This window comes from Felis catus, chromosome B4 (genome assembly GCF_018350175.1).
Source record: "Felis catus isolate Fca126 chromosome B4, F.catus_Fca126_mat1.0, whole genome shotgun sequence".
NCBI classification, from domain to species: domain Eukaryota; kingdom Metazoa; phylum Chordata; class Mammalia; order Carnivora; family Felidae; genus Felis; species Felis catus.
The window spans coordinates 54,768,204-54,794,050 of NC_058374.1; the positions used below are offsets into that span (position 1 = coordinate 54,768,204).

At 40.7% G+C, this 25,847-nt stretch overlaps 1 protein-coding gene across 2 annotated transcripts in view; it reads right to left on the reverse strand.

Annotated features, from left to right (window-relative positions):
- Window positions 1-324: 324 nt before the first annotated feature.
- LOC101094682 (cationic amino acid transporter 3-like) overlaps window positions 325-25,847 on the reverse strand; it is a 189,616-nt gene continuing 164,093 nt past the window's right edge. Inside the window, exons 1-3 of one of the 2 annotated variants that reach the window (XM_045061514.1) lie at window positions 23,406-25,822; window positions 3,159-3,224; window positions 325-2,670 (exon numbers count right to left, since the gene is read on the reverse strand). In XM_045061514.1, coding sequence (XP_044917449.1) covers window positions 639-2,411 — 1,773 coding nt within the window. In that variant the 5' untranslated portion in view covers window positions 2,412-2,670; window positions 3,159-3,224; window positions 23,406-25,822 and the 3' untranslated portion in view covers window positions 325-638. Of the gene's footprint in view, window positions 2,671-3,158; window positions 3,225-23,405; window positions 25,823-25,847 lie in introns of those variants that run through there. The other variant, XM_045061513.1, reaches the window with a different exon arrangement.

Below are 25,847 nucleotides of genomic sequence, written 5' to 3' on the forward strand. Positions count from 1 at the left end.
GACAACCTACAAAATGACAGAAGATATTTCCAAATGATATATGTAATAAGGGGTTAATATATGAAATACATAACGAACTTACACAACTCTACACCAAAACACAAATAATCCATTTTAAAAATGGAGGTCAAGAGGGGTGCCTGGGTGGCTCAGTCGGTTAAGATTCTGACTTTGGCTCAGGTCATGATCTCATAGTTTGTGAGTTTGAGCCCCATGTCGGGCTCTGTGCTGACAGCTTGGAGCCTGGAATTTTCTTCAGATTCTGTGTCTCCCTCTATTTCTGCACCTCCCCTGCTCGCTCGCTCACTCTCTCTCTCTCTCTGTCTCTCAAAAAAAAAAAAAAAATAAACATTAAAAAATTAAAAACAGAAGTCAAAGCACACATGAAAACATGCTCAGCATCACTCATCATCAGGGAAATGTAAATTAGAACTACAATGAGATATCACATTACTTAGCTCCACATTAGCTCTATTAGTGTTCCCCCACATCAACATCCCATGGCAAACCTAGATTTCCATGTGCTAAGAGTACCCTACATAATTGTGCAGGGGACAAGACTGCATTTCAGTGTGATGACGTTAAATCAAATATGTACTGGAACTGCTGAGTTCAAGGTTTATAGTTTTGGAACTAACTTAAGTGGGGTTAGCAACCAGGCTGCCCTGGAGCCCATAGCCAAAGTAGATGGCAAAACCAATTAACATCCAGATACCAAATAAGATCCAGGCGTCAGCTGTCACCTGCGTCATAAGGTAAACATTCATGAAGATGCTCAGTAGTGGGAGGAGAGGGAGAACAAGGACCTTAAAGGGAAGAGGACTGGGGCTCTGGGGCTGTCTCCAGATGACCCCAGTGATCCCAGTGATGAGCACCAGGAGCAGCACAACCACTGAAATCCATACTGGGTCTCCAGAAAGCAGAATTGGCCAGTGGGCCAGCACCAGGCAAAGAAGAGTGAGCAGCAGAACAAGCAGTGAGGAGCAAACATGGACAACCCGGCCAGAAAGTGGAGTTGGGGAGTAGCTGCCTGGAAAAAGTAGTCCTTGTAGAGTTAGCCTGTCTGCTGCAGGTCCATTCTCCTCCCGCATCTCTGCTTCATTTCCCCCAGTCCTCCTCTCAGGCTGATAACTGATGATAAGAACACAAAGAGCCACCAGGGAGTAAGCTATCAGGAAAGTAAGTGACCAGAGGTCCACAAGATCAGTGAGTCTAAAGAAGAAGGCCATGATTGGTGCAATAATGCTCAAGATCACAGTGGCCATGATGCGGGTGTATTTGCCAGTTTGGATCCTGGCAAAGACAGGGAACAAGAGGTGATCCTCTGACATCCTGTATATCACCTGACGTATGGGGACCATAAAGCCAAAGATGCTGGCAGGAAAACCACAGATAAATCCAAAAGCTACAACATAGCAGGCAGGGGCCCAGCCAATATTAAGAAAGGCCTCAGGCAAGGTGCTGCCACGTTGAAGCTTGTAGTAAGGCACCATAAGTGTAAGTGCCACAGAAACACCAAAATACATCAAAAAGCAGATGAACAGTGAAATCATAATGCTCATGGGTATGGAATGCCAGGGATTCTTGGCTTTGTCAACCCTGGTAACAATACTGCTGAAACCTATAAATGCATAGAAACAGGTAGCTGCTCCACGGAGAATCCCCTCAAAGCCGAAAGGCACAAATCCTCCAGAGCCCAGAGGGCCTAAGCTTGAGGTGTCATTGAGTCCAGCCTTTACGTAGTCCTCTTCTGTGAGCTTCCAGTTGTGCAGGTCCCCCTTAATGAAGCCAGCGATGATGACAAAAGTAAGAACCAAAAGGCTCACCAATGTGAGCACTTTGTTAACCGGGAAAATCTCATCCACACACAGAGTCAGCAATCCAATGAGCAACAACACAAGGCCCACAACAAAGAAGTCTAGGTATTCTGAAAAGACCTGGGGAACATATGGTGCAATGCTCTCATGCAGTTTCTGAAAGATCTGGATCCCAATCAGGCTAGCAAAAGCTAAGATCCAGGCTCGGACCACACTGGCTACACCACCAACACAGGAAAGGATGAGGTTCCAGCCAGTGACGAAGGCCCAGAATTCACCTATAGTGACATAGGTGTAGAGATATGCAGACCCAGAATGGGGAATACGGGCACTAATCTCTGCATAGCACAGCCCAGCCAACACAGTAGATAGGCCAGCCACCAAGAAGCAGATCACAATGGATGGTCCTGCTTGATTGCTGATCACCTCACCAGCTAAGACATACACACCTACACCTACTGTGCGGCCCACACCCAGGGCCACTAAATCCAGAGTCCTCAGGTTTCTGGATGGGTCATCCTCAGCCACCGGTTGTTCCAGCTTATGTCTGCATACCAGCTTTTGACCAAATCTGCGAAGTACTTGATGCAGCATTTTAGCTGCAACTGAAGAGGATTCCAGGGTCAGAGAGCTGCAACAAGGCCAGGGAACTGAGAGTGTTCAGATAGGGTTTGGAGAACTGAATTAACCCAAGTTGATTTGGGGCTGCCAAGTTCCAAGTCTCAGGCTTCAAATCTGCTGCATCATCTTTCATCTGGTATGTCCTATCCCTTCATAATATGTAAATAAACAATAAATACTTCTTGAACAATGATGCTCAACCAACCAATGCAGCTCAGATATCTCATGTCACCTGTTACAAAACAAATATCACAGAAACAGATATCAAAAGACATCATAGACAAATCAACTCTGCTTTCCCTGCAGAAAATGTGTCAAATACCTCCCAACATTGTCCTGTTTTATACATCACATGACATTATCCCATTTAGGTTCATCTAACTCATGTAGCTGACTAATTAAGCTGTAATACACAAGAGAGCATGAATTTATTGTGCAATAATTCACATGTGGGTTGTTTCTGTGGTGTGTATGATGAGCATGAGCTATGACACATTAATTCATTGACTAGACAGCCTCGTTGCAATTGCAGAACCATTTTTAAAAATATCATCTGAGTTTAAAATAAAAATATTGGTCCCCTGGCCTTAAAACATTTATCCCCAAAATCAATTATCCAAGGACAAATGTTACTTTGCCCCCCTTTCTCCACATTCTGCATCATCCATTTAGCTGTACTGATGACAAAGAATATACAGTTCAACCCTTTGCTTTACCCACCTTGGCCCACAGGGTCACTGTGAGAAGAGAGGAAGAGGGAGAAAGCGGCAGGGCCTTCATAACTACCTGCAAAAAGGAGAGTGACAGGCTGTGTAAGGAAACACTGAAGAAACAGGTACAGCAGCCATTCAAAGGTCCATTACTAAGAAAGTTGAAGAGTTTGAAAGGTCATTTTAGGAATTCTGACATTGAATAAACCTCACCCAAACAATCAGACAAAATTTACTACAATATTTATGTCTACAGTTATGAAAGTGTGCTGGATAGGCAGAAAAAAGTTAGGTCACCTACATCACAGTAGCTCCCAGCCAAAATAATTTCTTCTGTCTCCTCCCTATCTGGATCCTGGAGAGAAGGTGAGTTCACTTATGCTGACAGTCTCCTTGCTGACCACACTGTGCTCTGTAAACACCCTGGGCCATCTGTGATGTCAGCTGCCAGGAGCCTGGAGAATTTGCCCTGCTCTGTGAGCTTTTGTTGAAACACTTACTTGTAACTGCCTACTAATGTTTCAAAAGGAGTTATTTTTAACTGGATCAAACAGTGGTCTGAAGAGGCCAAATATATTTTCCCGATGAAGAAACCTGGATGTGGTTCCTTTTTACCCCTACTTCCCTGCTCCTATTCAAATGGTCTCTACATCAAGAGGAGCAAAACTTTAGGTGAACAATTAATTCACAGAAATTCCCCAGAAATGAGTAAGGGAGAACAAAGAAAACAAAGCCATTAACTCCCCTCTCTCCTTCCTACTCAAGCTTTGAATTTAAGAGAATTTTAGGAAATGTTCGTAAAGCTTTCAAAAGAATGAAAGGTCAATTCAAATTTTTTTTAAGTTCATTTATTTTTAATATTTTTGAGAGAGAGAAGGAGAGCAGGGGAGGGACAGAGAGGGAGAGGGAGGGAATCTCAACCAGGCCCTATGCTGTCAGCTCAGAGTCCAATGCAGGGCTCCATCCCACAAACCAGGAGACCATGACCTGAGCCAAAATTAAGAGTCAGAGTCTTCACTGACTGAAGCACCCAAGTGCCCCTCACCAATTCCATTTTATGATTTACTCTCAGCATGGGAGAAAAATAAGGAGTATCAATTCTTAACTCATGGACACTACACTATGAATGTGATTGACGTGTCTCCCACCCATCCCCAGGCTTCACACCCTTCAGTGGTTCCTGCTGTCCTTCCTTCATGGTCCTTCCTTCCTTCATCATCTGACCTGTGCTGGTTCCTCCAGCCTCACCCCCTGCCTAGTTCCTGCTCCAGCTGAGAAATTCCACACTCACCCTGTTACCTGTCTGTAATATCCTCTTGTCCCTTCACTTAGCTAATCCCCACTTCTCTTTCAGTTCCCAGCTCAGAAGTTGCTTCCCCAGGAAGCCTCCCCTGATCCTTATGCTTCCATTCCTGTGACCTCTCATAGAATCTGAATTTTCCTCTGTGCCATTTATCCTAATGTATCCAAATTCCAAGTCAGCTGCCTGCCTCCTCCATTAGACTGTGAGTCAGGTGCTCAATAACTATCTGTTGAACAAATGTGTAAACTGAGAAAAGAAACCTGAAAGAACACAAAATAAAAAATTCCTATCTCTTGACTTTGAGATAACTACTTTGTAGCCAAGCAGCCTTTATAAAATGGCTCAGATAAAGATATAAATGGTATTATCTTACTTGTAGAAGGAAAGCAAAATGAAAATATAATGTGAAAACCAACTTTGATATAACCTTCACCACACATCATTCATGGAAGGTATAAGCCACACATAGGTGATAACCATTATTTGCCAGAAGACTTGTTTTAAAAATACCAGGCTGCCTTGGGTTATAGGTAGCCAACACCCACACCCTGTTATAAAATTCCTATTTTTTTGAAGGCATCATTTTCAGGACCTATAATCTAGGAGAGATGTCCTAAGGCAGAGGTTCTCACTTCAGGGGACAGAGGGAGGCATAATGGAGACACCTAGAGACATTTTCAAACTTTATATCCTCTCCCTCTGAAGATTCTTGTCCAGTAGTTCCCATGATTGCTCTAAACCACCCAACTGACAAGAAATGGTCCTCAATTTTAAAGGGAAGAGATTCTTTTTTTTTATGTTAATACTAAAAGGTACGTGTTAAATCTATGTAAAGTAACATTAATATGTATTCAATATACATTACTGAGAGAAAAAAAGTTGCAAAATTATATGTACAGTACAACTCTATGTAATATTACATAATTTCCATGAAATCTATCTCTATAAGTATATAGTTATAGATGTATATTCAAAAGCATGGGGAAATTGTCTCTAAAGAGGTATGCCACACACTGGGATATCTGGTGATAGGAAAGGATTGAAGTGTTGTTGTTGTTGTTGTTGTTGTTTAATGACAAAGATTTCTTGGGGCTCCTGGGTGGCTCAGTTGGTTGAGTGTCTGACTTTGGCTCAGGTCATGATCTCACTGCTTGTGAGTTCTCTCTCTCTCTCTCTCTCTCTCTCTCTCTCAAAAATAAATAAACATAAAAAAATTTTAATGAAAAAGATATCTAATTTATTTAACATAAAATGTTATTTACAAGTAATCTGTTCATTCTGGCATAGCAAGATATAGCATGATACATTTATCACACAATAATAAATTTACTTTTGTATTAGTAATTGACATTTTGAAAGGCAGTTAAGAAAAGAAGCCCAAAACTTCCTGCTGAGTCATGACGACTGAGTTTGTCATGCTTGCCATGCAGGTCAGAGTAAAATCTTTCTTTCTTTCTTTCTTTCTTTCTTTCTTTCTTTCTTTCTTTCTTTCTTTCTTTCTTTCTTTCTTTCTTTCTCTTTCTTTCTCTCTCTCTCTCTCTCTCTCTCTCTCTCTCTCTCTCTCTCTCTCTTTTTTCTTAATTCAAGTCAGTTAGCATAAAGTGTAGTCTTGTCTTCAGGAGTATAAGCTAGTGATTCATTTCTTACACATAACACCAGGTGCTCATCCATAAAAGTGCCCTCCTTAATGTTCATCATCCATTTACCCCATCCCCACACCCACTACTCCTCCAGCAACCTTCAATTTATTCTCAGTATTTAAGAATCTCTTATGATTTGCCTCCCTTTCTGTTTTTTTCTTTTTAATTTTTCCTTCCCTTATGTTCATATGTGGACTTTCTCAGAGTCCACATATGAGTGAAACCATATAATATCTTTCTCTGACTGACTTATTTTGCTCACTATAATACCCTCTAGTTCCATCCATATTGTTGCAAGTGACAAGATTTCATTCTTTTTCATCACTGAGTAGTATTCCCGTGTGTGTGTGTGTGTGTGTGTGTGTGTGTGTGTGTGTGTGTGTGTATCACATTGTCTTTATCCATTCATCAGCTGATGAACATTAGGGCTCTTTCCATACTTGGGCTATTGTCGATAGTGCTGCTGTAAACATTGAGGTGCATGTGCCCCATAAAATGAGCATTTTTGTATCCTTTCAATATATTCATAGTAGTGCAATTGATGAGTTGTAGGGTAGTTCTATTTTTAATTTTTTGAGAAAACTCCATACTGCTTTCCAGAGTGGCTGCACCAGTTTTCATTCCCAACAGCAGTGCAAAAGTGTTCCCCTTTCTGCACATCCTCATTTCCTGAGTTGTTAATTTTAGCCATTCTGACAGGTGTGAGGTGATATCTCATTGTGGTTTTGATTTGTATTTCCCTGATGATGAGTGATGTTGAGTATCTTTTCATGTGTCTATTAGCCATCTGGATGTCTCCTTTGAAAAAGTGTCTATTCATATCTTCCTCCCATTTCTTCACTGGATTATTTGTTTTTTGGTGTTGAGTTTGGTAAGTTCTTTATAGATTTTGGATAGTAACCCTTTATCCAATATGTCATTTGTAAATATCTCCTCTCGATTCTGTTGGCTGCCTTTTAGTTTTGTTGATTGTTTCCTTTCATATGCAGAAGATTTTTATTTTGATGAGGTCCCAATAGTTTATTTTGCTTTTATTTGCCTTGCCTTTGGAGACATGTCAAGTAAGAAGTTGCTGCTGCCTAGGTCAATGAGGTTGTTGTCAGTTTTTTTTTCCATAGGATTTTGATGGTTTTTCGTCTTATATATAGGTCTTTCATTTGTTCTGAATATAGTTTTGTGTATGGCATAAGAAAGTGTCTAGTTTCATTCTTCTGCATTTCATTGTCCAATTCTCTCAGTACCATTTGCTGAAAAGACTGTCTTTTTTCCACTGGATACTCTTTTCCTGCTTTTTTTGAAGATTTGTTGGACATATATCTGTGGGTACATTTCTGGGTTCTCTATTCTATTCCGTTGATCTATGTATCTGCTTTTGTGCCAATGCCATACTGTCTTAATTATTACAGCTTTGTAATACAGCTTTATGTCCAGAATTGTGATACCTCCAACTTTGGATTTCTTTTTCAGCATTACTTTGGCTGTTTGGGGTCTTTTCTGGTTCCATACCAATTTTAGGATTGTTTGTTCTAGCTCTGTGAAGAGTACTGGTGTTAGTTTGATAGGAATTCCAATGAATATGTAGATTGCTTTAGGTAGTATAGACATTTTACCGATATTTTTTTCCAATCCATGAGCGTGGAATAATTTTTCATTTCTTTGTGTCTTCTTCAATTTCTTTCATAATCTTTCTATAGTTTTCAGCATATAGATCTATTTCCTGTTTAGTTAGGTTTATTACTAGGTATTTCATAATTTTTGGTGCAATTGCAAAAGGGATTGATTCCTTCATATCTCTTTCTGTTGCTTCATCATTGGTATATTGAAATGTGTCCAATTTCTATACATTGTTTTTATATCCTGAAACTTTGCTGAATTCATGTATCAGCTCTAGTGGGTTTTTTTTGTTTGTTTGTTTGTTTGTTTGTTTATTTTGGTGTAGACTTTAGGGTTTCTATGTAGGGCATCATGTCATCTGTGAGGAGTGAAAATTTGATTTCTGCCTTTCTAATTCAGATGGCTTTTATCTTTTTTTTGTTGTCTTATTGCTGAGGCTAGGACTTCCAATACTATGTTGAATAACAGTGGTGAGAGCGGACATCCTTGTCATGCTCCTGATCTTAGGGGGAAAGCTCTCAGTTTCCCCCAATGAGGATGATATTAGCTGTGGACCTTTCATATATGACTTTTATGATGTTATGGCATATTCCTTTTATCCCTATTTTCTCCAGGGTTTTTATCAAGAAAGGATGCTGTGTTTTCTCAAATACTTTTTTTTGCATCCATAGAAATGATCATATGGTTCTTATCCTTTCTTTTATTAATGTGGTGCATCATACTGATTGATTTGTGAGTACTAAACCAGCCCTACAGCCCAGGAATGAATCCTACATGATTATGGTAAATAACAATTGTAAAAATTTATGCTCTCAACTTAAGCACACCCAAATATATAAATCAATTAATCACAAACATAAGCAAAATTATTGATAATAATACCATAGTTGTGGGATATCTTAATACTCCACTTACATCAATGAACAGATCATCTAAGCAGAAAATCAATAAGGAAACAACTCTGAATGACACTTTGGACAGATGGACATAACAGATATATCAGAACATTTCACCATAAGGCAGCAGAATATGCATTCTTCTCGAGTGCGCATAGAACATTCTCCAAAATAGATCACATATTGGGTCACAAAACTCCCCTCAACAAATACAAAAAGATCGAGATCATACATGCATATTTTCAGATCACAATGCTATGAAACTTGAAATAAACCACAAGAAAAAATTTGGAAAGACCTCAAATACTTAGGAGGTTAAAAAACATCCCACTAAAGAATGAATGGGTTAACCAGGATATTAAAGAAGAAATTTAAAAATACTGTACATGGAAGCAAATGAAAATGAAAACATGACAATACAAACCCTTTGGGATTTATAAAAAGTAGTCATAAGAGAAAATACATTGAAATTCAGGCCTATCTCAAGAAGGAAGAAAGTTCCCAAATATACGTAACTTTATACCTAACTTAATACCTAAAATATATCTAACTTTATACCTAAAGGAACTAGAAAAGGGACAGGAAATAAATCCCAAAGCCAGCAGAAGAAGGTAAATAATAAAGATTAGAGCAGAAATAAACAATATAGAATCGAACAAAAAGAAACAAACAAAAAACAGTAGAACTGATCAATGAAACTAAGAGCTGGTGTTTTGAAAGAATAAACAAAATCGATAACCCCCTAGCTAGACTTCTCAAAAAGAAGAGAGGACCCAAATAGATAAAATCATGACAAAGGAGGAAAGACCACAAACACACCACAGAAACACAATTATAAGAGAATACTATAAAAAATTATATGCCAAAAAACTCAATAACCTGGAAGAAATGGAAAAATTTCTAGACACTCACACACTACCAAAATTCAAACGGGAAAACATAGAAAATTTGAATAGGCCCATATCCAGCAAAGAAATTGAACTCATTATCAAAAATCTCCCAAAAAGTAAGAGTCCTGGGCCAGATGGCTTCTCAGGGCAATTCTATTAGACATTTAAAGCAGAATTAATAACTATTCTTCTCAAACTCTTCCAAAAAAATAGAAATGGTAGGACAACTTCTGGACTCATTCTCTGAAGCCAGCATTACCTTGACTCCAAAACCAAAGACCCCACTAAAGAGGAGAATTACAAGCCAATATTTCTGATGAAACTGGATGCAGAAATTGTCAGCAAGGCACTAGCAAATCGAGTTCAACAGTGCATTAAAGGGAAGAAAGAGATTCTGAATTCTTTGATCACAGGAAGGCAACACAGTTTAGGAGTTAGGAGTAAAGGCTCTGCAAGTAGAGTGTTCAGATTCAAATCACACGTCAACCTCACACTGGGTGACTCTGGACAAATTAGTTCACCTCTCAGGGATTAAGTTTCCACAACTTAATCAAAAGCCTCAGTCAAAAGAGAGTAAAAGTAAATATTTCATAGGGTTTATGTGTGGAGTAAGTGAAATGATGCCTGTAAAGTACTTAGTTCTGTGCCTAACATACAATATGTACTTAATATAATCCACCTAATGTTTAATATTTAAATCTGATCCAAAGTACCAAAAATCTGATAATTAATTGGTCTTTATAAATGTCTAGTATCAAAATCACCCACTAAAACTCAACCCTGTCATCTAGCCCTCATGAGAAAATGAAAGAGTTTTATTCCATATATTTCTCCTTGCAACTCTAAGGGCTCTAATTAGATACCTTTATACATGCTGGTGCTAAACACTTGGTCCTAGACTGGCTGAGTTAAACCAGGATTGAAAAATTTAAGGCTCAAATACAGTAACAACAACAACAACAACAACAACTTTGCCTACAGATGCCTCATCTTATTTCAGGGGCAGTGGTGGGGACATTAGAGGTAAGAGAAATGAAAATTATGTCAGAAGTTTTGGATTCCAGACATGGCTCTTCTGTTTGATAACATAAACTAGAGTGATTTTTTAATCTCTCTAAGTGTCAGTTTCCTTATCCACAAGGAAGCTTACCTGACTTCCCTTATTGGATCCACATGAGAATTCTGTAAGAAGATATAAACTATCTGACACTGCTGGTGGGAGTGCCACCATCCTGAAGCACAGTCTTAGTGAAATTATAAATGCACACACCCTCCTACTTCTCCCAGGTAAACACCCCAAGGAAAGTCTCTCCTGAGTCCATAAGGAGACTTATATGAGTGAGTTCATTACAAGACTGTGTGGAAGCAAAATGTTGGAAGCTTTGCCAGCATCTGTTACTAGAGGAATGTATAAGTAATATGTGCTGTATGTGCATAATGAAATACTGCACAGCAGTCAGGAGTAATACTGTAGATTTATAGAGCGTTACTTGGGTAGATTTCAGAAACAATGTTAGGTAGCAACAGTAAAAGCAGGATGAGGTGTATAGCACAATGTTATTTATGTACATTTAAAAACAAGCAAAAAAAATCTGTACATTTTTCAAGAATACACATTTATCTGTTAAAAACGTCACATCGTTTTTCTGCTCAAAACCTTCCACTACTTTCCCTTTTTATTCATAGTATAAGCCAAAGTCTGCACTTATAATGGCCCCTAAATCCAACAGTATTTGTAACTGACCCAGCCACCTTTCAGCCTTCTGTTTCTCTCTGCTCCCACTCATTGTTCTCTAGCCACTGGCCTCCTAAACATTCTGGCCTCCTAACATACCAGATAAAAACCTTTGTACTTGCTGTCTCTATAACTGCACTATTTCTAGCTCACATATCCACATGGTTGATTCATTAACTGCATTTGGTGAAATAGCACATTTGTAGCACATCCTTCCTTAAGCAACCCATAAAAAAATGCAGTCTCCCACTAACCACCCACAAGGTACCTTATCACTCCGCCCCCTTCTTTTTCCATGGTACTTATCACTACTTAAGGTACTACATGTTATATATTTGTTCATGATTTTTCTCATTCAAAAATAATGCAAGCTCCATGAAAACAGGATTTTTTATTGTTTTGCTCCTGACTGTATTCCCTGCATCTACAACGGTGCCTGACACAGAGTCAACACTGTGAATTTGTTTGAGTGGATGAATGTATCTAAATACACATATAGATCATAGATTGGAAGAGCATTTATACATACGCTAAAGAAATTGTCACCCCCCTTGAGGAGGGGATACGAGAATAGATCATAATAAAAGAGGGAAATAAAATCCATTGATACAAGGCCTGACAGGAAGCGATGGTGCTAATGATCCATGATTAAGGCAAGGTTGACTCCACTCTGTGCATTTCAGGTTCAACAAAGGAATTTCATGAGATGATGATGTGAGAGGATGAGGTTCAGAGCCTGAGAAATGTCAGACACTAAACAGATTTAAATGGAATCCTATAATTTCCAGGACATGGAGAATACAAGGAAGGAGGGTGCTAGAGGAGGGTGGAGAACATCTGAAGATCAGGAATACCTCCTACCAGTTACTCTGAACTCATCTCCCTTTTCCTAATTCCTCTTTCTCCTTTAGTCCTTCAACTGTCTCTGGAGACTCCTTAATGGACACTAAGAATGCTTGTACCATTTTTCTCTCTCTGGGGAACCGTCTCCAGCCACCTACCTCTTAACAAAGGCACAACTGTAGTTCCTCACATTTGTTGAATCACAGACCTCGCTGATACTGGTCACCTCAAAGAAATGTCCTCCACTCTACTGAATCCCATCCATGGACCCTAAGTAGGAATCGCAGAGGACGACCATCTGAATGGCAGGGTGGGAGAGGGGTAATGTTTTTGACAACTTCTGCTTCCCTCAACTGTGTTGTGCTGGGTGGTCCTTGCGCTCTTCCCACTTTTACTGAAGATGAGGGAAAGTGGGCTACAAAGTATGAAGATACCAGAGAAGCAACTCAAAGGACAAAACACCTGGGAACTAAATAATTATAGTTTGTGACTCAAACAGAAGCAGTACGAACAAACAAATGAACAAATAAACATACAGAAGAGAAAGTAAACCCATGATTGGGAATTCTGAGAGAATCTACCACAAATCCAGCTGACAACAGCACAGAAACATCGCCCTTATACACCATATTCAGAAATGCCCTTTGTCAATGCAATAATCTGTGATTTTTCCAATAGTTTATGTTCAGTCCAGACTCTCTGACCCAGCTGTCACACCCCCATCCTAATTCTCCCTCTACCCTCAGGCCCATCACCTTCTTCCTGAGTTCCACACATCCTGACTTGCCCTTCCTGGAATGAGCCTTGGGCCTGGGTAAATCACCTGCTCTGTCAGGCATGCTTCATGTGTAAAGGAAGATGGGGGTGGGTAGCAGACATTATCTAAAATGGGAGCCCAGTGGCAGGAAGATGGCTGCAATTTCCCTAACAACCTAAATACTTCCAGGACTGGACTTCCCAAACCTCAGTCATCATACAGGGCTTCCAGATGCTGCCTGCACAAACATTTAGGAAACACCTGTCACAAAAGACTGCCCCAAATGCTACAAAGGTAGGTAGGAAGGCAGATGGCACCAGTTTAACAAGGATGGTTTAACAAAACATCTTTTTAAGCTTCCTAATTCATCTGGCTATTAGCTTCCCAGACTGGGCTGCCAATTGGGAGCAGACCGTGAATGTTTGCCATGGAATGAAAATATCCTTTTCATCCTTAATCCAAAGAACCAGTGCCAGAAAAATGTCAGCTTGCCAGTCACTCCAAAATATGACTAACCCCATCTCAGAGCTAAAATGTCAGGGTGATGCTGGGAAAACGGACATCACCTATGTTAGATTGATCATTCTTGCTTGGTTCTTGTTGACAACCAGACATCTGACCTAGTAGAATATATAAAATGGGCATTAGCGTTCTCTATCGTGAGCCATATCTGTGACCAGCACTGAGCTCACAGCACCTAGAGCATTGTTAGTATTTATTAATCATCCATGGAAATAAACATAAAGACCAATGGGTTTCAGGCATCAGTTCAGACCTCTTTGTCTATTTTTGAAGCTCATTATTTTTTAAAGTTATCAATGAATATGGATGTGAGCTAAGAAATAATGGGTATTCTGAACATGCTATTAGTCAACAGAAGACCAACAGAAAAGAGAAAGGATTGCCTTTCCATTTTATATTCAAAAGGAAGAAAACCACAAATACATCCAGAAACAAAAGAATTCACAAAGTAGTCTCTAAGGACCCTGACTTTATTCCTGGAAACTGCATAAAAATCTGGAATAAATCTAAGAAATTCCAACTGAACTCATTGGTTTCAGATATTTGGGGATCAGCAACCTAGCCCTCAATTCAATTCAGCTGACATGAAGTCACTTAGACATTTAGCACCTTGTCCATACTAGACCTATACCTAGTAGGTTCCTATACTTTACAAATATAGCATATCCAGAGCCAGCCTCCTGCCATACTTACTGGACCACACTGCTGGTCCTTAAAATTGGTAAATCTAAACAATAAGATTAGGTCTAACTCTCGGGTCTAACTCAGATTCACCCAGAAGCCTTCAGAGAGTGTACTGCACTTGAAGCAAGATAAAGCCCTAAATCACATTCTACCTGATCACTACACTGCATCAGATAACTGAAGTGTGAATGTTCTATAACCTCCTTCTGGAAAAGGACACTTTCTTTAAGTCTTTTCTACCACTTACTACTATATTAACCTTTTCTGTGGCTCCTGCTTGAACAGGACAAGCCTTTCCTCACACATGCACATCTTATTGGCATTAACATCAGCCCTCACACAGACCATCCCTTTGCCTAGAACACACTGTTTCCAAACCGTGTTCAACATGACCTTCCTCCTGGAAGCTTCTTTGGTCACACCTACAGATAGAAATCTGATCTCTCCATTGTGCTCTCCTTGCTCTTCTCTCCCCTCATTAATATCCAGTGGCATAACTCTCTGAACTAGAATTCTCTACTGGGAGGGCACCCAGTTAGGGAAGAGGGTAGGAGTAGTAGGTGATGAGGTGGAGCCAAGGAGCAAAGCTTCTGTCTGATGATACTTCCAGCTTGCCTTTCCTTCCCCAGCTGAAACTGAGAAGATTAACTGGCCACAGCCAAGGAAGTACCCCAGGCTCTACATATCAGTTGGTGATGTCAGAGATCTGACACAAGAACTGAAGCTCAAGTCCATTTCACCACAACAAAGTGAAAGTACAAAGGAAGTAACCCAAGTCAGCTCAGACAAAGCACAGTACCTATGACATTTATGATTTGCTCCAGTGTCATCCCCTTGACGTGTGACAACTGAACAAGACAGAAAACACACAGTTTTATTACTTTCATTGATTTAATTTGTTTGGAAAATAAGTCACCTAATGCTTTGGCATTAGGCAACATGACACAATACTCAAACTGCACAACTATATTTACGGCTGGCCTCCAGAAGGGAGGAGTGGGGCAAAAGCCAGTAGATTGAGAGGTATGGAGAATAGGATTTCACTATTTTCAGGAGGATGGGGAAGTACCCATCAAATGCCTTTATGTTGTAAGCTCCCACATAAAATAATTTTCTCTCTTTGCTACCACTGTTGGTGTACTCTCTGTAAATGGCTACATAGATGGCTTCTGGGTAGTTTGGATTATGCCCTAAATGAGAAAGGTGGGGGGGGGGTGCCTGTGTGGCTCACTTGGTTAAGCCTCCAACTCTTGATTTCAGGTCAGGTCATAATCTCATGGTTCATAAGTTTGAGTTCAGCTTCAGGCTCTGCACTAACAGTGTGGAGCCTGCTTGAGATTCTCTCTCTTTCCCTCTATGTCTCTTTTCCTCCTCTGCTTGTGCTCTCTCTTTCTCCTTCAAAATAAATAAACTTAAAATAAAATAAAATAAAATAAAATAAAATAAAATAAAATAAAATAAAATAAAATAAAAATCACAAGTTTTCTAAGTGAGAAAGACTGGATTCAATCTATTAAAGATCAGATTTCAATTAGGCATAAATCACTACAAAGGTAATTTCCAAATTAGATAATTCAGGCACCACAGTAATTCTTTCTTCAAAAGAACTCAAGCAAAAGCAACATTTTTCTTCCCCCTAAACTATCATACCAACATTATTATCCCCAAATGATCATGCACTTAGTTACACAAAGTGAAAGACAGTGGTGGCGAACAGAGAATTCTCCTCTCTGGGAATGAATAATTAAGAGCTTTTCATAAACAACTCCAACTTTCTAAAATATGTAAAAGATACATAAACTATGAACCAGGAAGGGTATTCCTAAATCATAACGAACAGTTGAGGCAAGGGCATGTCAAGATCCCAGATGGCTTCCTAGTCAATAGAAGGTAAGAATAGTAAGGACCTCATTTTCCAGTGTTGGCAAGAAAGTGAGTATCTTGTGTGTACTGTGAGTCAGCCTGAGAGGCCTCATGAAAGAGGTGGGAATTAGTCCATCTTAGCATTATGCATAACTGTTCACTGGGAAACTATCATTTCAGGCTACATGTTTTGCTTTAACCATGATTCAATAAATACAGCCTCTTTGAGGCCTTCTTTCCATGACTCCCATGAAAAAATATAAAACAAACTCCACCACACCCTGAGCCAGTAAATCCAGTTTGCCCAGCTTTAACTGGATTTAACAGATCCAGTTAAATAATTGCTACAGATATTAATACAGATATAGATACTGAGATATAATAATGGTAATACTACCACTACTACTACTACTACTACTACTACTACTACTACTAGTAATAATAATATAATAATTCTCAGGGTTTTTTTTTTTCTGTGCTGAAAAGGAAAAGAGAGAAAAACCACAAAGGTGTAAGTTATTCCCTGGGGAAAGAGAAGTACAGCTCAGATAGATTCCCTGAAATGTTGGAAAGAAAGCTGAAGTAACCAAACTCAACTCATGCTAAAAAAATAAATATCCAAACTTATCTCTCAAGAATCTCCTGAGAACAACCTCACCAAATGGATCACCTGCCAGGCATCCTCCCACCTATAATCTTACTTTGCACTATATTCTGCTTGCATGTTACTTGGAAGAAACCATTCTCTAAGTTTGTAGGATAAAAGTTCCATAGGGTAGAACCTCTTTCATGGTCTCTGAATACAGCTAGAAACCCGAATTCTGCAAGCCAATCATACAAGGTGCAATCCAGACTTAAACTTGAAGGGATGGCAACCTCCAAACTGTATGCTCTTTAGACCAAGCAGAAACACATCCATCTCATCCAACTCACCCACCTACCCTACCACCCCCAGCTCCACGCCTAAAATTCATTCCAGTCTGGCAGACCATGAATTTCAAGTCACTGAAAACCCATCCTGCTGCAAATTAACACACTCCATACCAACTGTATGTAGACCAAATCCATCCATCCAAATGTAGACCAAAATCTATATAGATATAGAAAAAAATCTATGTAGATGGAAAACAAAGCATTTTTGCTTCCTTCCCACAATATGTATGAAGTCACTGCTTCATGCACACACCACACTAGTAACTTGAACCATTATTTGAGTAAAAAGCAGATAACCAGATCTTCTCCAGAGGCTGTATAGACTCCATATCATCTACTACCATTCTGCGATGGTTGTGAACAAAGAGACTTTTCTGAGTCTCTCTGGGTAACTTCAGAGAAGACAGAGTTAAATACAATGTTTCTCATTCATGATTTGACACAGTTACAGGTTTAATTTCAGTTAGAATCCAGTTTGGGAGTTTCTTAATATTTCCATCACACCAAAACAACATAGATGATCAACCTGAGAAATCAGAAAAGACTTAGTTTCTACTTCTAGAGGTCTTCAGAAATTAGATGGGCTGCAGGAACAATCAGAAATAAAATTTCCAAAAACAGAATCAGAAAGAGAGCTGGGAAAACTCAGGAAGGGTGTACAATTAAGAGATTAGAAAGTTATGTGATATATTGATTTTAATGGTAAAAATCTATTTCTTCTCTACTTCCCCCTATGATTCCCTACTCCTTTTCTCAACCCTGAATCCAGTCAACACAAAACACCTAATAAAGTCCTCAGGAGAGAGCAGTAGAAGGAAATCCAACTGGCTGTCCACTTTATTTTCCAAATCACAACTGTAATGTAGGATGGTCTTTGTCTACAATGAGAACCGATCCAAACTTTTTTTTTTTCCCAAGAAGCCTTGCTTAACATCTGTATTTACACCCAAATCCTTTCTTTCCTTCTCATCAGAATCCAGAAATCCATTCAGTGGCCCCATTATCACCAAACCCCGTGTCCTCTTTTAGACCAGCAGTTGTTACTGGTGGGAGTCCATTGCTCCTTCTTCCATGTACTTCCTCCCAATGTACACCCTCAGTAATACACGGCATACAAAGTGGCTTAGGAAAGGACAACTATCTCTCAGCTACCTTCCTTCATATCGTTAACTGTGTCCTTCTATCCTCCCCATGGATGTACTCAGCTAACTCCTTCTCTCTGTCTTCTTACAACACCCCATGCTTGCTTCCTCTAATTCACCAGGGAGCTGCTCCATTCTGCTTCTTGCTCCTTAGGAAAATTAATCGGGTTTTTTTGTTTGTTTGTTTGTTTGTTTGTAGGAAAGAAATCAGATCATATGAAAGTTGCATCATGCCTCAAAGTCCTGTGTTCTTATCCAAATATAAATCCATATCACTTCTCCACCAAAACCCCTCTGCCTCACCCCAGCTCATGCATCATAGTGTATAACAAAAAAGCCTCTGCCACCACTTTTTTTAAGGGACACCCTTTATCCCTATCCCCTTGTTCTTTCTAATCCCCAGGATGCTTTGTGATTTCTGTAATAACAAAAGAAAAAAGGACAAAGATAAACCAAAAGAATATAATGCAAAACTCATGTTTTATCAATATGGAATATACTGGTAAAGGAAATTTGCTTTTTCACATGATTTTGCTTAAACTAAGGTTAAAATTAATCTGCCTTTGGGAGGTAATAACACATGTCAGTTATAATGGACAGATGTTGCCCAAGAACTGCTGGAGGGCAAGAGAAAGACAACCTAGACATAAACATTTGCTACATATAATCAATTAAACAGGTGTTGTGTATGTATAGGGTAGTCTGGGCTTCTAGTATTGGGCTACTGCCCACAGCGTACATGCCTGTTGGGGGTAGGGAGTGTTGAGCAGACAACCATTTAAGACTCTAACAGCCTTTAAATTAAAAAGTTGGAAATATGTTTTGTGATAAGAGCAAATTGCCTCTTAGAGATCCAGGAATCCATACCCATTCCAGGCTTCTCCTCTAAACCTTTATTGATAAATAAACATAAACATCTATCATGAACATAAAATTTATAGATTAAGAATAGAGCCATCAGGTTTCAAGGTTTATTCAAACCTTGAAAGAACTGACTCATTTATAAAATACTTGGGACCTCAGAGAAGCCTTCATAAAATGTTTTAAAGACTTCTAGGCAGCCACACCCCAGGGGATTTTGGTAATCTTTCCTCTTACAGCCTGTCCTGACCTATAATCAATACCCACCACAACTTTTTAAGTTAGATAGTACACGTAGGGAGATACCTTCAGCAGCTGTAAAAATAGATATATGTCTCTTTGAGCATGGAGGAAGAAGACTCTCAAATCATCATGGTGACAGGGGACCACCTTATCAAACTTGACCTGCTGTCCTGAAGTCCACACCAGTGTCCTCCCTAAGAAGATAGGACACAGAGACTTTCAGAATCTCCAGTGAGAAAGTGTGGCAAAACATGGAAGCAGTAGAGCCAGGTGGAAGAATTTTCATTCATTCAAACAATGTGTCTAAGCATACTATGTGCTGGACCCTGTGGGAAAGACAAAGATGAGTAAGGCAAGCTCTGCACCAGGTCAGAAAGAAAAGACCAGGAAGGACAGCAGGACAAAGATGCGGGAAGGACTCTGGAGGAGAAGTACCAAGGAAAAACCTCCCCTAGTTTATATTTTCCTCAGCAGAGCTGAGAACCTTTCTGGTCTGGAGGAGAACAGAGTGCAGGACTCAAATTCCTCTGACCCCAGAAAACTTGCCTGCCCTTCCCAAACTCACAAAGCCTCTAATCTGCACTCCCCAATCCAAAGTCTAGCTCCGGTGCCATTAAATACCCTCTGCTCAAACACCAAAAAGTTAGACAGCCAGCAGCACTCCATCACAACCTTCTTCCTCTCTGGTTCTGTCTCAGTTCTCTTGCCAACTCTACAAACAAGAGAAACCACTTACCCATGGCCTATTTCTGCCAATGAGGAGAGAAACATGAGAAGAAAGTGCAATCAAAACCCAGTGAGAGGAAAGGGCTTAGCCAAGTAGAGTCAGGGCTTAGAGTGGAGGTTAGCAGGGGACCCTCAGGGATTCGGCCCTTGGGAGAAGCAGGCCTTCTAGGAGTTGGAGCCTTCAGGGATGCAGGACATGGGATTGGTGGGAAAAGGGAGGGAGGTGGCTTAGAGGGAAACCAGGAAGAAAACTAGAAGTGGGCAATGGAAGACCAGTGTGTCCTTGCATGGGTGAGCAAGTGGACTGAGGACCTGAATGAGACTTTGTTGGAGACTTTGTGGGCAGCAAGATGTTGTTCATTTAGAAGTCAACAATCTTCCCCTGGTCCTGGTTGGCCCAAAGAGAGTGTGGAGAGCCAGGTGGAGCCCAGCCTGTGGTGATTTGGAGGCCATTTACAGATCCAGTTAAAAAGCCCACTGAAGAGCTCCTTAAACAAGCATAGAAGCACCACCACTCACCTGCCTCTCCCAGAAACTCCTACTGGGTTCCTCTACCACCACTATTCATTCCAGCTCCCTCACCCATGTTTCCCATCACTCCAGAAGTAAAACCAAAGGGACTTGGCTTAAACTTTACCACAAAGGATTTACTGAAACAGGCATTCAGCATTCATAGAAAATTCCAACTGAATATGCATTGAAATTCTGCTGGAGAAAGTAAAGAAAAAGATGTACTCTCTGCCTAGAGAGCTTGCTGCTCTAGACATTCAAAATGTAGGGCTTCCAAGACCCTGAAACATGACCAAAGGAAGGTACTACCTCTTTACCAGAATGATAATCTTCAAACGGAGGCAAGACTTCTCAGAGATGAAGAAGATGGGGCCTACTTAGAGACTGAGGGCTGAATGCACAAATGATGGCCCAAGAAGGAATGGGTCTCAAGGAAAAGGGAAACTACTGCCTTCTCTTAGTAGTGCTGAAATGCCTCTAAACCCTAAATTAGGTTCCTTAAAGACTGGAGTAGAGGTGGAGGGAAGGATTCAAGGGTAATGGCATGTCTCTAAAGTGACAAAGTCTATAATAACTACACTAAGACAGAACATTAAAATTAGAGCAGTGATAATTGCTCCAAATCTTAAGCTCTAGTCAGAATCCAGTTTTGGAAATTCTTAACATTTCTATCACACCAAAACAAGATGATCAACATGGTAAATCAGAAAAACCTGAGCTTCTCATTCCAGAGATCTTCAGAAACTATATCAGATACCAGGAAGAATCAGAATTCCAATTTCCAAACAGGAATTATTAGAGAGAGCTGGGAAAATCCAGGGAGGGAGTAAAATTAAGGGATTAGAAAGCAATGTGATACGTTGATGTCAAAAGTAAAAATCCATTTCTTCTCCATTTCTCTCTACAATTCTATATGCTTTTTTTCTCAACCCTCAATCCTGTCAACACAGAATACCTAATAAAAGTCCTCAGGAGAAAGCAGTAGAAGGAAACCCATCTTCCTGTCCACTTTATTTTCCAAACTACAAGTATAATGTAGGATGACATTTACCTACAATAAGGAGCGATCCACACTCATTTTTTTCCAGAAAAGCCTTGTTAAACAGCTTCCCCCCTCCCCCTCAAATCCTTCCTTCCTTTTATGCACAGAATCAAGAAAGCCATCTAGTGTCCCATTTATCACTATACTCTATATCCACATTTAGAAAAGCATTTGTGAGTGGTCAGAGCCCATGGCTCCTTTTTCTATGTACCTCCTCCCAATATACATCCTCAATAATACAGGGCACACAAGGTGGCTTAGGAAAAACTATCTCCCTGGTTATCTTCCTTCATGTCTTAAATGTGTCCTGTCCTCCATGTAAGGACTCACATGTCTTCTCCTCTCTGTCTTCTTTCACCAGATTTTGCTTGGTTCCTCTCATAGCCCTAGGTAATTGTTCCACACCTTCACCATCTTCCTTATCAAGTTCATTGTCTTGTTTTGCTTTGTTTTGTTTTGTTTTGTTTCGTTTTGTTGTAGTAAAGACAGCAGATAATCTGGTTCATATGAAAGTTGTATTATGTTTCTAACTCCTGAGTTCTTAGCTAAATATAGATCAATATGGCTTTTCCACGAAGATCATCTGCCTCAACTCAGCTCGAGCAACACAAATTATAACAAAGAGCCTCTACCACCACTATTTAAGGGATACTGTATATCCCTCTTCCGTAGTTCTTTCTAGTTTACAATTGGCTTTATGATTTCTGTGATAATAAAAAAAACAAGGGACAAGGACGAACCAAAAGAATATAATCCAAAAACTATATTTATCAATTTGGATGTGTTTGGTAAAGAAAAAAATGAATCTTCTAGAGGCACTTCCACATATCAATTGACAATGGAGAAAATTTGCCCAGGAAATGCTAGAGGGCAGAGAAAGACAACCCAGAAATAAACATTTGCCACCTATAATCAATAAAATAGGTGTCACACATGGATGAGTGCTGTCTGGACTTCTGGTGTTGGGGTATGGTGTACATGGCAGTGCGGTGGCAGGGAGAATGAACAACAGTTTAATACTCCAAGGGCCTTTAAAATTAAAGAGTTGCAAATACGTTTTTCAATAATACCAAATTACCTTTTAGAGACCCAGAGAGCCATACCTATTTTAGGCTTATCCTTCAAGGCTTTATCAATCAATAAATATGCCTATCATGAGCATAAATTTGATAGATTCTAAGAGAAAGAATCTCAAGTTTCTTGGCTAACTTAACACTGGCTCCTTTACAATACATTTGGGACCTCAGAGAATCCTTCATAAGATGTTTTAAAGACCATTGGGAAGACAAACCCTAGGGAAACTTGGTAATTATTGCTTTTACAGCCTGACCTACCCTACAAGCAATCCCCAACACACCCTATTTAAAAATTAAATGATAAAGGGAGAGAGATACCTTCTGCAGCTGTAAAAATAGATATGTCTCTTTGAGCATGGAGGAAGTACCTCAAATCATTATGGTCAGGGGGAGCACCTTATCATACTGGACCTGCCATTCTACAAAGTCCACACCAATGTCTTCCCTAAAAAGATATGACACAGACATTTTCAGAACTTCAAGTGGCAAAGTGTGGGAAAACATGAAGGACGTAGCAGAGCCAGGTGGAAGAATCTTCATTCAAAGAACATGTCTAGCATATTATGTGCTAGGCCCTGTGGGAAAGACTAAGATGAATAAAACAAGCTCTGAACCAGGTCAGAAAAGAAAGCCAAGAAGAAGGGCAGGGCAAAGAGGTGAGAGGGACCCTGGAGGAAAAGCACCAAGAAATAACCTCCCTTAACTCATATCTTACTCAGCAGAGCTGAGACATTTTTGGTCTGGAAGAGAAGAGAGTGTAGGCCTCCAAATCACTCTGACCCCAGCAAACCTGCCTGCTCTTTCCAAACTCACAAGGCCTATAATGTGCACCCCCAATTCACAATCTAGCCATGAAATAACCTCTGCTCAAACCCCAGAGCACTTGGACACCCAGCAGCACTCCAAGCTCAGCCTTCTTCCTCTCTGGCTCTGTCTCAGCTTTCCTGCCAACTCTACAAATAGGAGAAATTACTTACCTATAGGCTTTTTGGAGGATAAGACAGGAGAAGAAAAAGAAAGTCAAATCCAGAGGCAGGGAAGGAGCTTGGCCAAGGAGAGTCAGAACGAAGAGTGGAACTTGGAGGGTGCCCTCAAGAAGGTGGGGCCTATGGGGAGGCGGGGCCATCAGGAGACAGGGCCATGGGGGAGGTCACAGCCTGGAAGGGTGGGAAAGGGTGAAGGAGGTACCTTAGATGGAATCCTGGAGGAAAGCTGGAGCTGGGCAATGGAAGACTAATGGGACTCTGTCTGGGTGAGGAGGTGGACTGAGGGCTCAAATTGGACTTTGCTGGAGACTTTATTTGCAGCAAGTTGTGAATTTAGAAGTAAATAAGTTTCCCAGGGTTCTAGGTATAGAGAAGGTCCTAATTGGCAGGAGAAGAGTGTGAGGAGCCAGGTGGAGCCCAGCCTGTGGGATTTGGAGGCCAGTTCCAGGAGCAGCTAAAGAGCACCCCTATAAACAATGATAGAGGCACATTCCCCAGCCACCTCTCCAACAATCTCTCACTATGTTCCTCTACCAGCACCATCCATCCCAGCACCCTCACCCACATGTCTCAAAACTCCAAGAATAAAAGAAAAAAACTCCAAGAATTGGATTATGCTTCATCATGAAGGACTTCCTGAGTCACTCATTCGTCATTCATAGCACATTTTAACTGAATATACATGGAGTATTGTGCTGGAGAAAGTAAAGAAAAATATATAGTTCCAGGCTACAGAGCTTCTTGCTCTAGACAATCATAACATAGTGCTTCCAAGACCCTGAAACAGTGACCGAAGGAAGGTGCCACCTCCTTTCCAGGATGGTAACCTTCAAATAGAGACATGTTTGTCAGAGATGGAGAAGATGGGGCCTACTTAGAAAACAAAGGATGAATCCAAAAGTGATGGTACCAAGAAGGCATGGATGTCAAGGAAAAGGGGCAATGATTCCTCTACTTGACAGTGTTGAGATGTCTTTAAACCCTAAATTAGGTTCCTTAAAGAATTGGGTGGAAGTGGAAGGAGGGGCAAAAAGAGTAACTTCAGGTCCCTAAAGTCTACATTAAATATACTAAGACAGATCATTAAAACTGAATCAGAAAAAATTGTTCCAGATCTCATGATGAGTCTCCAACTGAGAAAAAAACTACAAATCACATTGGCCCTGCCCTAACACATCTCCAGTAGGCAAGACCAAGGGTGCTAATTGAGCATCTGCTTTGTTCCAGGTGCTATACTATGTGGTGGATGAGTGGCCCAGCCAGACTACAGAGCCAAGATTCCTAGAGGCAAAGGAGACAGGCAGGATTTGGAAGGATGGCTGTCATGACAGAACAGTAGGGGAGGGGCACCTGGGTATTTGATTTGTGTCTGTTACAATATTAGGCTGTCTTACCCTGCCCCAAACTGGGATTTTTCCCAGATGTGCATCTGCTTTGAGGGAAAGAAGGGTATAAGAAGAGGTTCTCTTTGTCCTTGCATCTGGTCACAAACACAATCCTTTCAACTTTCTCCCTATGCTACACACTGCCTCCTCAGTAGAGGTTAGGGGAAATACCAGGGCCCTAGACAATCACCAGAGAAGTAAGACAACTTGTCCAGGGCTGAGGGAATGCAGAGGATGCAGAGTTGGTGCCATAAGTGTCTCCTGGTGGGGAGGGGGGGGACAGAATGGGGAACCTGGAAGTTAGAGCCCATCCAGGTGATTTCACATGAAGTGTCTGAACTCTGAGGGGTTAGAGGAGGGAAGAGGAGAAGAGACAGGGGTGTGAGTCAGAGACAGGGGAAGAGGATGAAAGACACAGAGATAAGAGAAGCAAGGAAGAGAGATGGATTAGAGGGCAAGAGAGAAAACATGGATGGAGAGACAGCAAAAGGAGACAGATAGGAGGAGATGTGGGTGGAGAAACTAAAAGGCACACAGGGTGAAACTCACAAAGATGTGATGGAAGAGACACCTTCAGAGACTGATAGAGGGAAGCAGGGAGGGAAACAGCCAGAAGGAAAGCTAAGGGCAGACTCAGTCTTGGAAAATCTCAGCACAAACTATATGGAGCCAAAGAGAAAGGCCCACAGACAGACAGATTTGCCTGACAGAGGTGAAGGTAAAGGAGGCAAAGAGGAAGGAAGAAGACAGGGCTGCAAGAAGGAGGGAGGAAGGAAAATGACAAAGGGAGAGAAGGAGGCAAGTGTGGAGCAGGAGGAGGGAGCCAGGCCAGGGAAGGGATGTATATTTGCTTTATGATCCTCTTCCACTGCAACTGATCCCTGCTGAGCCCAGTCCCCTCTCAGGTGCTGCTGGGTGGTGGGTGTGCCCAGAAAGAAGCTGAGAGGGTGAAGCCACTGCCATCACTGCCCCATGTTCCCTCCCAATGCCAACCTGGGGGATCCCAGAGGCCCCTACATGATGTGAAAACTGCCTCCCTTACCCTCTC